The 14,592-nt window shown below is 29.9% G+C and overlaps 1 protein-coding gene across 1 annotated transcript; it reads left to right on the top strand.

Annotated features, from left to right (window-relative positions):
- The first annotated feature begins 3,872 nt into the window (after nucleotides 1-3,872).
- LOC129304411 (calmodulin-like protein 3) lies at nucleotides 3,873-4,977 on the top strand. Its single transcript, XM_054944047.1, has one exon. The coding sequence runs from the start codon at nucleotides 4,249-4,251 to the stop codon at nucleotides 4,705-4,707; it is 459 nt and encodes a 152-aa protein (XP_054800022.1). The 5' UTR covers nucleotides 3,873-4,248; the 3' UTR covers nucleotides 4,708-4,977.
- The last annotated feature ends 9,615 nt before the right edge of the window (nucleotides 4,978-14,592 follow it).

Raw genomic sequence — 14,592 nt, forward strand, 5'->3', positions numbered from 1 at the left:
ATGGCACGGGTGACATAGCATTAATGGCAACGAAGCCTGAGGATGGTAATCATGAGCATGGTGACATAGAAGGAGGCCAATACTTCCAATCCAACGTACCTAAAGACCCATTGCAACATATTGGAGGTCCAATGACAAGAGCCCGAACCAAAGCCATGAAGCAAGCCTTGTTCAGTCTTGTGCAAGAAGTTCAAGAGCTTTGAGAGCATTGGGGCACTCCCCTCAAGTCCAAATGAGGGCATCTATACGTGTATAATGTATTTAAGATCCAAACTCATGAAGAGTCAAGCCCAAGAGATGCAGACCTTAGCCCAATGCAAGGAAGACTACAAGTTGAGCCTCTTGCATGCAAGGAGGCATGAAACCCTAGTAAAGAAGTCAATGGTGGCGTGATTTCAAATCCTTTATGATCCCTTGATTGTCTCCTAAATTATTTCCTATTTTAATGGTCCTTTGATTTGATTTTCTATTCTGAGTCTAGTCAAAGGTTAGAATTAATTATAATATTAATTTCTAAATTTTGTAATCCCATAATTTTAGGATCACATCTCCTAAATTATGTGGCTGAATATTTTATCATTATTTTATATTATTTTTCCTTTTAGTATTAGGAAATTAGGGTTTTAATTTTAGGAAATATTTTTCTATGAGCCTATATAAATTAGGCATGCTTCCTATTGTAAGCAACACAGAAGTTGAATAGAATTATTCATTTTAGAGTTTATAACTCTTGTGAGCCTTAGTGCTTTGTGGTGGTATCCCGTGTGAGAAACCAACGTGATCAAGAGCGTGATCAACTCTTGTGGTGTCTTCGAAGATTGAGGTTCCTAGAGGCAGGTGCTCTAGAGGATCTTCTCCTTGATCATTATCCTATTGTTTACTTCATACCTTTCTTTATTTCCGTCATAAATTTCGTCCCTTTCTTTATTTCCGTCATAAATTTCGTCCCTTTCTTTTTTTGTTCTTGTGTTTTTGTTGTTTCAGGGTTCTGTCCCTAAACTAGCACGATTCTGCTTCCGCGTCCCTATCATGTGTTATTATATTAGTTGTTTTTGGATTTATAAAAATCTAATCTATAAAACGATCATGAAATAAATTTTATGCAAACACATAAGACTTGTGTATTAGTTTTTAGGGTTAAGATATTTTTTTTCTTGATTTTTTTTTTCAAAAAGCTTTAGGCATTCTATATTGATAAGTGAGGTAATTTTATCCCTAAATTAATTTTTTGAGGAGCAAAAAACTCTTCTGTTAATCAATCGTTGATTTTTTTAGTTTTCAACTGATATGGCATGTATGTGGGATCTACGCATAGTGACAGGTAACATTTTAATCATGTTCTTTAATTTTAATTTGCTCCTAAATTTATTTTTTAAAAGTACTAGACACCCTAAAGTTTTTTTCCAAAAGTTGTGAACACTTTAAAATCTTATTAAAATAAAATTTACTAAATATTGCTAAAATATAAAATATTTTAATACTTAATAATTTGAATATGATTATTTATAAATATTTATCTAAAAATTATAAATTATTTTTTAAATATTAACCGTTGAAACTAATTTTTTTGTAAATTTATAAATGACTTATTATTTTTTATATATCGATCTCCATTTTTGAGTCTCTCCTTGAAATAATGTCCTAATCATTATATCTTTTGTGTGGGTCAAAACTTATACATGTTTTTGATATTACTTAATTTTATTAAATTTTTAGTCAATCAATAATCTTTCTTCAAAATATTATATCATCCAAATTTAATAATCTTTATATGCTACAGTGTTAAAGATAAAATAAAAATATGATAAATTAAGACAAATAATATATTAACAAAAATGCTTATCTGAAAGATATCATCTATTCCATTAACGTATTATAAAAAAATTACTTAATGAGAAAATAACGAAGAGATGAGGGAGAAAAATCCCTCCATTAATCTAAAGATTCATTCCATTTATTTTCAATATAAAATTATAAAATATCAAAAATATTAAAATATTAAATTGAGTTATATAATAATATTTTGGATGAAAAATGTTAGTTGATTAAAAAAATTACAGAGAATAACATAAAAAATTTTAAAAACTCAATTAATATTAAAAATATGATTGGTATATAAAATATTATGAGTCATCTATAAATTATTAAAAATTTAGTTTGAGCTGCTAATATTTAAAAAATAATTATAAATTTTGGATAAATATTTATAAATAATATTTAAATTATTAATATTTAATATTTTAATAATATTTATTAAATTTTATTTTAATAATATTTTAAAGTGTCTAATACTACTAAAAAAATACTATAGGATGTCAAATGCTTTTGAAAGAAAAATTTAGAAATAAATTAGCACCAAAAAATATGGTAAAGTCTTGCTTGTTATTGTGTGTGTGCTTTACATACATGTCATGTTAACAAAACAATAACAAAGTTAACAGTTGTCTAACATAAGAGGGTATTTTGGTCCTCAAAAAAATAATTTAAAAATAAAATTATCCCACTTATCAATATAAGATGCCCAATACTCTTAAAAAAATCAATAATAAAAAAGCACCTTAACTCTAATTTTTAATAATAGGTATGCAAGAGGAATATAACTATTTATTAAAATTAAACTTGAAATATAAATATAACTATATAAATACAAATGCACAATAATCATAATTTTTAAAAAAAAGTCATTGGAAAACTACCTTAATTTAATACAGTAGTAATCAAGTTTAACTTTGAATATGAGATAGTTAGTTTAGGTATGTTCACGTGTATAGATAAAGTTCACGTTAATCACAAAATCAATTGATTTAACTGGTGGGGGGTGTGTGTGTGAGAGAGACTTTAAAAACAACCATGTGAAGCCAAATGATACTAAGAAAATGACGCGCGCGCGCGCACAGCATATATTTAATCGACTTGCAAGAGCCAAGGACTCGAAGGTAATGACCAATGATGACGGTGATAAGTCGGGTTAGTACAATGCCCACTGCCTCACCTTGTTCAGTCCATGCGCAATTACCATTCAGAAAAAAAAAAAAAGTAGATAACATGCAAATGTATCTATTTTTGTGGTAAATGCTTTTTACAAATAGTAAATCCAGGTTAAGTAATTGTCACGAGTTAAACCAATACTGTAACCCATGTTCGGGACGCACCTACTTTCACAGTAGAGATGGCAATTGCCCCCGTGAAATAAGTTAAAATTTTACTTATTTTCATGTTAAAATTACACCTGGCCCCCTTTAAAATTGCAAACCCAAAAAAAAAAATTAATTATCTCACATTCTCTTTAAAATTAATCAAATATTTATATTCAAAAGGTTAGAATTTATTTTTAATCTTTTAATTTTATATAAAATTTTATTTTATTCTTTTAATTTTATAAAATTCTTTAGTCTTTTGATTTTAATACTATTAGTTTCATTAATAAAAAAATTTTATATTAAAATTTTAAACATTGATAAAATATTATCACATGTTTACATATTACATTTAATTTTTTAAAATAATAATAATTGACACAAAAATATTCATTTAAAACTATCTGTATTAAAGTTAAAAGAAACAAAAAATATTTTATAAAATTAAGACACAAAAAATATTCATTTAAAACTATCTGTATTAAAGTTAAAAGACACAAAAAATATTTTATAAAATTAAGAGACTAAAATAAATCCTTATATGTAGTTAAAGGATCAACAATGCATTTTAATTTATTAAAAAATATTTTTTATCTTTTAAATTTATGATGGAAATGAAATTTATATATGTTTTTAAATTCTCATATAATTTATTTAGTCAATATTTATAATTATATTTCAAAAAAATTATTAATATTTATGTTTGATATAAATGTTGCCCCCATTAATAGCTTTTTCTGGATCACTGCCCATGTTGTGAAATCTTATCAGAAACCCAAGTAATTAGTTATTTGAATCCCAAGCATTCTATTTGTTACGCCTGAAATCATTTAAACGCAAACAACCTCGCAGCGCAAGCCAACCAAATATAACGAATGATTTAACGCAATTGAAGGACGAACATGTCATCTGTTCAAAACACCGAGCTAGAAAAATTATTAGTTCCAGTCTGCTAACCTCACAAAACGTTCGCCAATCTGCCTGCATCTAAATCCGTCGACCTGCTTGCCCATTCTTCATCTTCTTCTGAGAACCGTTATATATTTTTCTTGCGATTCGATTGTCCTCTTTTGCATCATCATTGCATATTTGCACTGGAAGCGAATAATTAATGGATCCAGCAGAAGTACGGCGAGTATTCCAAATGTTCGATAAGAACGGGGATGGTAAGATCACGAAGAAAGAGCTCAGCGACTCCCTAGAAAACTTGGGGATTCGCATCTCGGATCCGGATATGATCCAAATGATCGAGAAGATTGACATAAACGGAGATGGGTGCGTCGATGTTGACGAATTTGGAGAATTATACAAATCAATAATGGACGATAAAGACGAGGACGAGGATATGAAGGAGGCGTTCAACGTGTTCGATCAAAACAGGGATGGGTTCATAACAGAAGAAGAATTGAGCACGGTTTTGGCTTCTCTGGGGCTGAAACACGGGAAGGCACTGGAAGAGTGCAAGAGAATGATCAAGAAAGTGGATGCAGATGGGGATGGAATGGTCAATTTTATGGAGTTTAAGCGAATGATGAAAGCCGGTGGGTTTGCCGCTGCCTCTTTAAGCTGATACAAACAGAGAGGGTGCGAGTCTATCCTCTCATCCGTCAATGAAATAATTATATGGGTTTACGAATAGATATTGCATATACTTGCTTATGCGGATGCTTATGAAGAAAAAAACAATTTAGGAGGCCCTTTTCTACTTGGTTTCATGTGTTATACTCCCATCAAATCCACCATAGCACGACTTCACAGTTTAAGAATATTATGCTGTTTTGGTTTCTCTATTTCTCATATATCCTCCTCGATTTCCTTAATTTTTAACCAACATCAAGGGCCCGATTGGGTACGTCATTTTTTAGGATTCTAGGTGTTGCTTGTAAAATAATTCAAGAGTAAAAACACATTTTAACTTAAATTCACTTAGTTTGAGATTCGACTTGTTTTCCCTATTTTTAACTTATATATATTTTCTGTGCATTTTCCCTTGTGTTGATGCATTGTTTCTAATTTGCCTGGACTTGTGCAAATTTTGGAGTTCCCCTTTTTGTGGGCCTGATGAGCAAAATTAATACTTTTGGTATTAGGTTGGGGTTATAATTTGCAAATTCGACTGTTTTGACAACTGTTTCAATTTTTCAATCATCCTTTATGAATTTTTCTTGCATTTTTCACATTTAATTTTCACGGTCTTCCTACAACTTCCTTCAAATTTGATGATTAATCTAACGATATCAAAGTCAAGGGCTTTTGAAAAAGCTGATTGAGGACACTCTTAAAAGGGTATCTATAATACGAGATCAGTACTTTTCCTCAACTACCTTGAAGTGCAACAACCGAAAAACGTTTACTTGTTCCCATATTGGACAACACCTTTTAAATTGTTATTGCAAAACAAAATGTTGCTAGATCTAACATGACTTGACAGGCTTTAACTCATTTTTTTAAAACACTTAAATATTTTGGGCCATTAATGAGCCAACAATCCACGGATGCATAAATTCAATAATTCTATATTTAAATAATTTAAATAATTCTCATTAACTCTATTTAAATTAGTGGATTCAAACTTATAACCTCTAAAGTTCAAAAATCAACTATCCTCTGCAAACCTTAACTCATAAATGTTGTAGAGATGAAGAGGAGAGATTAACAAGGGCTTACTTTAGTGTAAACAAGCTTGAATCACTTTGACAAGCTATAATCATCAAGCCCTAGCAAACCCAAACACGAGCTTCTCATCCCTATCTCTTAAACATCACTTTCTCTTTTATTTTTTGCGAGTCAGACTTGCGTTTGTTATTTGAAAAATTGACCACACGTCACAACACATACCACACACTCCATGACACGTGGAATAGAGGGGATCCTTCGCATTTATTAGATCCTTGCACCACAATGGACATTACACGTGCTGTGACGTGTGATATAGAAGCATACCATTCATGTTTTCTTCATTTTTTAGGGCCCAAGTGGTCTAACTCCACTATGGACCCAAACGTTAAACTATAATCAGAACCCAATAGGCCAATTAGTGCCCTTAAACCACGCACATGCCTAATACATACTTTTTTATTTGCTTAATTACCTTTGATTAATTGGTAAATAAGGGGTTAATTTTCAGGATGTTACACATTACAAGAAACGAACTGCCTTCTTTATGCTATGTGCTACTGTGCATGATAGCAAGCCACAATGCATGGCTTGGTTTTTTTTAAAAATGCCATGTTTCAAAAATTTATTTATAGAGTGGCTCTTTTTAACCTTTTTACCTTTTTATAAATTTGTTTAGACAAATTAGCCTCTATAAATCATGTTTCACTTTTGACTTATTTGCAAAATATTTTATTAGTAAATTATCACTTGTTTTCAATGGGATCTCATTAGATACACATGTTTTAAATTTTTAAATACCTAATTCATCTTAATATACATAGTTTTTCTCTAAATTACTATGGTAATCCTCTATTTTTAGTAAGTTTAACTCTTTTACCATGGTAGATCATTTTCTACCATGATAACCCCATTTGAGAAAAATTATATTGTAAAAAAAGTTCTTTCTATAATGGTAAATTGTATAAAAATAATTTTGATTATTAATTACCATGGTAGCCTCTTTCTACCATGGTAGAGTTTGAAAATATTACTAGTCTTTTTTCCATGGTAAATTTTTATTACCATGGCAGTGTTTTGAAAATTAAGTTTTACTCACTATGGTAGATTTTTTTCTACCGTGGTATGCATTTAATGGACAAGGTAATTTGTGAAATTTTATAATTGGCAAAAAATTGATTTAAAATTTTAGAATGTTACATATTATGAATTAAGGATGCTCATGTGATGCATTGAGTTATTGGCATATTTATATAGGGGTGTTTAGCTTGGACTCATCTCAATTGACCCGGTATCATTCTCATCATGTCAGGACGGGTCTTGTCTTGCTAGAAAATAATCAAGACCAGACTTTATGAAATGAGATAGGAAAGAGGTTCGGGATAAGACGGGACGGGACACGGGATTACCATCGGGACGTCCCATCTCGTCTCAAATATTATATATATTATTTTTTATTTTAAATATATTAATTATATTAATATAATTTATACTTATATTAATTTTATTAATTATAATTTCAATACTTGTAATTCTTATTTAAAACTAAAGTTTTTTTATATTGATAATTTTAATGGCATGGAGTAAACATGGCGATATCTTTTTTATAATATATTAATTATATTAATATAATTTATCTTTATATCTATCTATTTAATAACTTTTATTTATATTTCTTACTTTATTTTCAGAAGAGTAATTAGCTTAGTACATCTCTACTAAAGTAAAAGAATGATGATTTGATGTTGTGTTTGACTTACTTGTTATTGCTACTCTTATAGCATAAAGATCACTTGTATTTGCTATTATAATATGTAGTTGTGATTAATATAATTCAATAATTAACATTAAATTGCTGTAATTTATGTACTTGTGTTGTTTTGATTTTAAACTTAATAAATTATATGATTTAAAATTTTAATGAACGTTATTATTTAGATCTTTTTTTTAATATTATCCCATTTATTGGGATGGCAGGATGTCCTAATCTTGTCTCGATCTCATTCGAACTCCTAATAGGACAGGTTGACTTTCAGGACGGGATGAGATACAGGATCGAAATTTAGTCTTGATCTTTTTTTAGGATAGGACACGGGACGGGGGTGTCCTGATCCTGTCTTGTCCCGTGAACCACCCGTATTATTCATGTCCATGTGGATGTTAACAACACCATAGGTGGCTCCAATGTTTAGTTTAGGGTTAAGTCTTCTTGAATTTCACTTAAGAATAGGCATAAGTATTGGTTACCTGTACTTGGTCAGGTCTTCCTGAACCTAACCCCAAAGTGGGTGTAAGCTTAATTTATCTGTACTATGTGCCCTTAACATTACCTTGGATTGGGTATGGAATAGGGCTTGCAACATCTCAAGGATTTGAGTATGGAGGAATCCGTAGTCTAAGCGTAAGTATAGCAAATTAGCCAGGTAGCTCCTCACAATTGATAAGCTTGGCTAATCTATTCACATAGATGAGATCCCATTTAATTTGCCAACATTTAGATTTGGTTGGCGATATAAGGAGGAGATAAGGTTGCTTATTGATTATACATTCCATATTTATTGAGATATGATATTGTAATACAAATGTGATTGAGTTAAATTGCCTACTTTTCATGCCTTAACTAGTTTGACTTGTAAGCAGGTTATTTAGTGTTTTTTTAGTTATTGAGTGATTATATTCACCCCTCTTTCATATATTACAGGTGGTAGCTCTGATTAGGACAAATGGGAAGGAAATGAGGTTTAGGATTGAATATCTTACTGTATGCCTCTTGTTTATTTTGTTAACATATACATATTTTATATGATATTGCCAACTAAGACATCATTTCTATCATATATGCACCATGCTTATTAAGTTGCAATTTGGGTTGTATGCTGGGCCTTAGTTTATGATCTTTATATTAGAAATTGTGTTGAAAGGATCTAATATATTAGTTCAAGTATAGATATGGTTGTTTTTGTTGAATGTGGTTGTTGTTTTAGGAAATGGTATTAAAACTTTTCCCTTGTAATTTTGGTAAAATGTAGGGTTGAGGATTAAAATTAAGTTCTGTGATGAATTTAATTAATCTAGTACAATGTACAAGTTGTCTTAAGTTCCATAAGTGTGATATCGAGTTTTGACACCACTTTGGTTAGGTTTTGAACACCTTGAAGTGTCAAAAGTGTGAAAATATAGTCATTGTGGTTTCAGGTGCCTAATTTTATATCATGAAATTAGTTGAAAATAAAACTAGTGCCATTAGCTAATTAATTGAATAAGCTTTCTATAAATATCTAGATCTCCTTAATTGAGCAACAAATGAAGATTGGGAAGCACCACAACTCTAGCCCTCATATTTACATTTTGATAGTAAAGTGTTGTTTGAAACTGTGTAATGTGTCGTGGCGGATGATGCCTTTGCCACAGTGCATGATGCAACTTATTGTTAGCTGTAGCACATCATGTATTGTGGCATTGGCTATGGCAGACAAACCTTTTTGTTTAAATTTGACTTTTAATCTTGTTTTCAAATATATTTTTTTGTCATTGATATCCCAGGCTTCCAATTATTTGCAAACTATGATATTTATTTGGTTTCTTAATTTGAAATGATTTTAGTCATACTCAAACTTGGAATCCCATTAATTAAATGGTTTTACTTATCAAACAAGAATTTTCAAACTTTTTTAAAACACTGGTATGTAAAAAATGGTTTTAATTCTTTCTGTCATGGTAAATGTCCATTTATATACTTCCAAATTGATATTATATTTATGATTTCAATTGTATTAATCATGTTAGACCTTCCATCTTAGTCTTTTCCTTTTCTACTATAATTAACTCTTTTAATTACAGTTAAATCCTTTCCACCATGGGAAGGTTGATGTGTGGGTTAATCCTTAATTATTATGGTAGAGTAATATTATTAAGGTCAAGTGTTATGATATGAATGGAGATTTTACACTCTTTTCCTCCATCTCTTTTATTTTATCTTAGGAAGAATCACATCTAAGGACCATTCAAAAAACTTATTCACAAGTAAGGACTAATATAAAATGAATTGTTATTAAAATAAGAACATTGACTTTTGTTTTCTCAAACATGACTTATCTTTAGTCCTCGGCTAAAAATAAATTTTTTGAGTGGTTTTTGAATGTGATTCTTCATTTATCTTAACACATGAAAAAGTTATAGCATTGAAGTTATTTTACTTTTCTAAAAAATGATTTATCCGCAAAATTTTTTTCTATTTTTTGAATACTCCCTCCAATCCTTAATATAAGATAAAATTTGAAAGTTTTTTTGTTCCTAAATATAAGATGAAGTTTCAGTAATTGATACCTTTTTTTTAATTTTATCCCTTATTTATTTATTGTTATTTTAAATAATAATTTATTATGGTCATCAATTATAAATACGGGTAAAATTAGAAAGTTATATTTTTTCCTACAATTTGAAGATCATGAGTACCACTTTTTAACAAACTTTGTTAACTTGGCCTCATACCAAGGAATAGGGCAGTGTAATAGAATTCAAATCAACTACACGTCATCTAACATAAAAGTGCTAGAAGTGTTAGGTTGGATGTGCTTGGAGAAATGAACCAATAAGGAAATATTGCAAAGAATTAAATTTGACAACTTTTAGTTAAAAAAATGATGGTGATGATTTTCCTAGCAAGGTTTGTTTGGAATTTTAAAAATAAACGTTCAATGTTTTTGTTTAACCCTCCCATTATCGTTGCATGGAGCTTAACATCTATTGATTTTGATTCATTATCAAACTTAAAGCTAGCATCTAAGTGAGCATAAGTTAGATGTAAATAATTTTACCATACATGAATGATTAATAATTCAAACCCAAGTTAAAAGCCCAGTTAATTTGAATCGGGCCTATTTACAATGCTGCGCTCTGAAAATAATCATTCACAGCATTTCTTACTAAAAATTCAGCATATCTCATGTCCTTGGCCACTAAGTTCATAGAATGCGGAGAATGAAGTCATTAGTCATCCCTTGTCTTGGACGGGCAAAGTGGTTTCTGAAAATGAAGACAAACATTAGGATTAGCTCCTATATAATAAGAAGATCGCAATCAATGATGAAAATCAGCATTGGTTTTCTAAGCCTTTTATCATAATACTATTGTTGCAAGACAGTAATAAGTATATTAGAGGCAAATGAGGCGACTAACTTAAGCCTTTTGATGGTGTGTTTTGATTTTATAGCAACTAAACTAAAACAATTAGTTCAATAAAAAATTTGTTTCGATCCAAGTTAAACATTCAACTTATACAACCTATATTTTTATGATGCATTGTACAACCAATATTTTACTGACTGTACTTGTTCATTCTTTTAATACGCTGTTTTTGAAGATGAAGGTAGACATTAGGATTAGCTCCTATATAAGAAGAAGATCGTAATCAATGATGGAAACCAGCATTGGTTTTCTAAGCCTTTTATCATAATACTATTGTTGCAAGACAGTAGTAAGTATATTAGAGGCAAATGAGTCGACTAACTTAAGCCTTTTGATGGTGTATGTTTCGATTTTAAAGCAACTAAACTAAATCAATTGGTTCAGTAAAAAATTTATTTCGAGCCAAGTTAAATATTCAACTTGTACAACCTATATTTTTATGATGGCATTGTACAACCAATATTTTATTGACTGTACTTGTTCATTCAATGCACTGTTTAGTTTCAATTTTGGGAGAATTGTATTCATGGCCTAAAAGAAAAATGTATTTGTAGATAGGGCCAAGTGATTTTGATATGTTTTTGCATGCTCGAAGGCAGGGGTGTTCAGAAGATGGCCCATCCTGAAAAATTATTAGGACTAAATTTTTATCCCATGTCTCATTTCATTTTAAAAGTCGTCCTGTCCTATTAGAAATCGATGTGAGACCGAGATAAGATTAGAATGTCCTGCCGTCCCGATAAAGCAAATAATGTGGAAGAAAAGCCTAAATAATAACATCCATTAGTTAAAATTTTAAATCACATTACTTATTTAAGTTTAAAATCAAAATAATATGAGTATATAAATCACAACAATTATTAAATTACATCCATCACAACTACAAAATGTTCAACTTAAAATCAAGTATACGTTAGACATAACACATCATGATAACAATTACAGGTGATCTCTAAGCTATAATAGCAACAACATCAGACAAGCCTAGCACAACGTCAAGTTATTATTATTATTATTTTTAGTTGAAATATGTAAGCTAGTGACTCCTCCTAAAATAAACCAAGAAATATGATATAAATAAAAATTATTAAATATATAAATATAAATTATATTAATATAATTAATATATTGTAAATAAATATATTAACATGTGTTGCTTACTCTATATCATTAAAAATTTTAATATAAAAAAATTTTAATTTTAAATAAGAATAGCAAGTATTGAAATTATAATTAATATAAGTACAACTTATTTAATATAATTAATATATTAGTGTATATTTTTTAAAAAAAAATTTGTGCGCGCGCGTGTGGGGGTGCGCGCGCGCGTGTGGGTGCACATGTGGGTGCGCGCATGTGTGTGCGTGTGTAATATTTAGGATGGGATGTGTGTGTGTGTGTGATATTTAGGATGGGACGTATGTGTCTCTATATAATATTTAGGATGGGACCCATATCCCATCCTGTTTTAAACCTCTTCCCCCATCCCATCTCGCAAAATTTCATCCCAATTATTTTAAGGTTGGGATGAAATTGGCCTAATCAAAATAGGTACAAGTTAAACATCCCTACTCATGGCTTCATTTACAAGTATTTTAATGGTTGAAATGACTCAATTATCCTTCATATTCTTCTCATTTTTGTTTCTTCTTTGCTGCCAACGTCATCTCTCACCTCCTGCCATGTCTTCCTTTGTCAGCAAATACCAAGTTATCATTTCTCTCTTCTTTCGACCCTCTTTCCTTGCCTTTGGACTTTGATTATATTCCTCTTCTAGCTTTTCTTCCCTTGCATATTTTGTTTCTTCACCCTGGCTCTGCGATCGACCTATCCTTACCCTACTGGTGTGGCTTTTAAGCTCTTCTTCTCTACTCCTTCTCACGTCTTCTCAAACGGACAATAAAACAAGTGATCTTTCTTACTCTGTCGGTCTTATTTTCTTTGCAATTGTCCTCTCATCTGTGCTTCGATCATCAACTATAACAGTACGTGATCTATTCATCTTGATCTGCATCCTTGATCTAGATCTATGTTTCACAACTTTTCCCAATGAAGAAGTAAAACCTTGTATACCCTATCGTGTGTTTTCCTTTGACGGGATTTTCGTATTTCATTGCCCGTAGAAGCTTATTGCCGTCTTAAACAATAATGGACAACAACTTTGGCATCACTATAAATCCTATTCAAATTGGCACGTGATAAAAGAGCACAACAAAATGAGACAATCATTCTAAAGTCCTTAACAACTTATTTGACTTGATTTTTTTTATTACAAAATTATGTTTCTAGCACCAATAAAATAAAAAAAAATATAATCATTAATATGTGAAATCTAATTGTTGATTTAGTTATGTGATGACAAGCACCCTTCCTACCTTAATGCTTTTGGCTTAGTGATTAATAACTTTAATTTAAGTATTACACATATAGCCATAACTTCAGCTTACTAATGCAATAATGATCATGCTTCTTGTGTTAATGGCTTTACTTTTGTTATTAAAAACTCCATCTTAGATTTTAACAACTACATTTTCTAATACTTTATGGAGGATCATAAACATAATCTTGCAAAAAATTATGTTAGATAAGGTTTCATGGATTTTGCAATAATTACTCTATTCATGATACTCTTTTGTTATATACCTTGTTTGAGGATATTAATAGGATGTGCAATGTGCCTCTAGAGCATCTACTGACCTACATACGCGAAGGCCTTCCCCTTCCCCTCGGATGTCTACAAAAGGAATTGACAATTAATCTGATGCTTTCCATCGAAGGCATGCTAATTGCTCTCGAAAGCTAGATTCTGAAAAAGCATTTTGTTTTAGTTTGGCTCATAATTTTATATGAAATAGCAAAATTTTTTAATCTTATAAAATTTTTTTTAAACTTTGAATTGAAGTAAAACAGTTTTTTTGTGTAACTTATGTATTCATATTTTAATTAGAACTTCCTAGATGTCATTACTTTAACCTTATGTCTAACATGGAAGATATTATCATGTACTCAACTTTAAAGCACATCTAATTTTACTTATAAAATAGAGATAGAATACTTGTTTCGATTTTATTTATAATATCTTAACAATTATTGTATTTATTTTTATTTTTTTATTAAATTATGGGAAAGTTATTAAATCTTGAAGTATTATACTTTTAAAATATGTATATCTAATAAAGATAAAGTTAAAAATTTATTTTTATGACAAAAAGTTGAAAACATGTTAGAATTTTTTGATAAAGGTTAATAAGGTTTAAGTTTTTTCCTTAATTATGATATTATAAAAATAATTTATAAATAACAACATACTGAAAACTGAATCAATTTAAGGCATTTGTTTAAGGAATAATGATTAAGACTGTAATGAATCATGATTAAACTAATCTTAAATAAAATATTTTATTAAACTGACAATGATTCCATGGTTTAACGGTTTAAAATGATGGGTTAACTTAAATTTTCAAATCATAATAAATAGGAGGGGGAGTACCTATTTCAATAGAATTCATTTATTACATTCTCCTCTTTCAATTTGGATCGAGGCACTCCGGAGAAATTATAATAAAAAACTTTAAAAACCCACTTTTATATTTAAAGGTTAGGCTGCTTCCGAGACTTTTTTATAATTAACAAGCTCACAAAAATCTGGAAT

This window comes from Prosopis cineraria, unplaced genomic scaffold, assembly GCF_029017545.1.
Source record: "Prosopis cineraria cultivar Desert tree isolate PC_DT_omini unplaced genomic scaffold, ASM2901754v1 PC3, whole genome shotgun sequence".
Classification (NCBI taxonomy): domain Eukaryota; kingdom Viridiplantae; phylum Streptophyta; class Magnoliopsida; order Fabales; family Fabaceae; genus Prosopis; species Prosopis cineraria.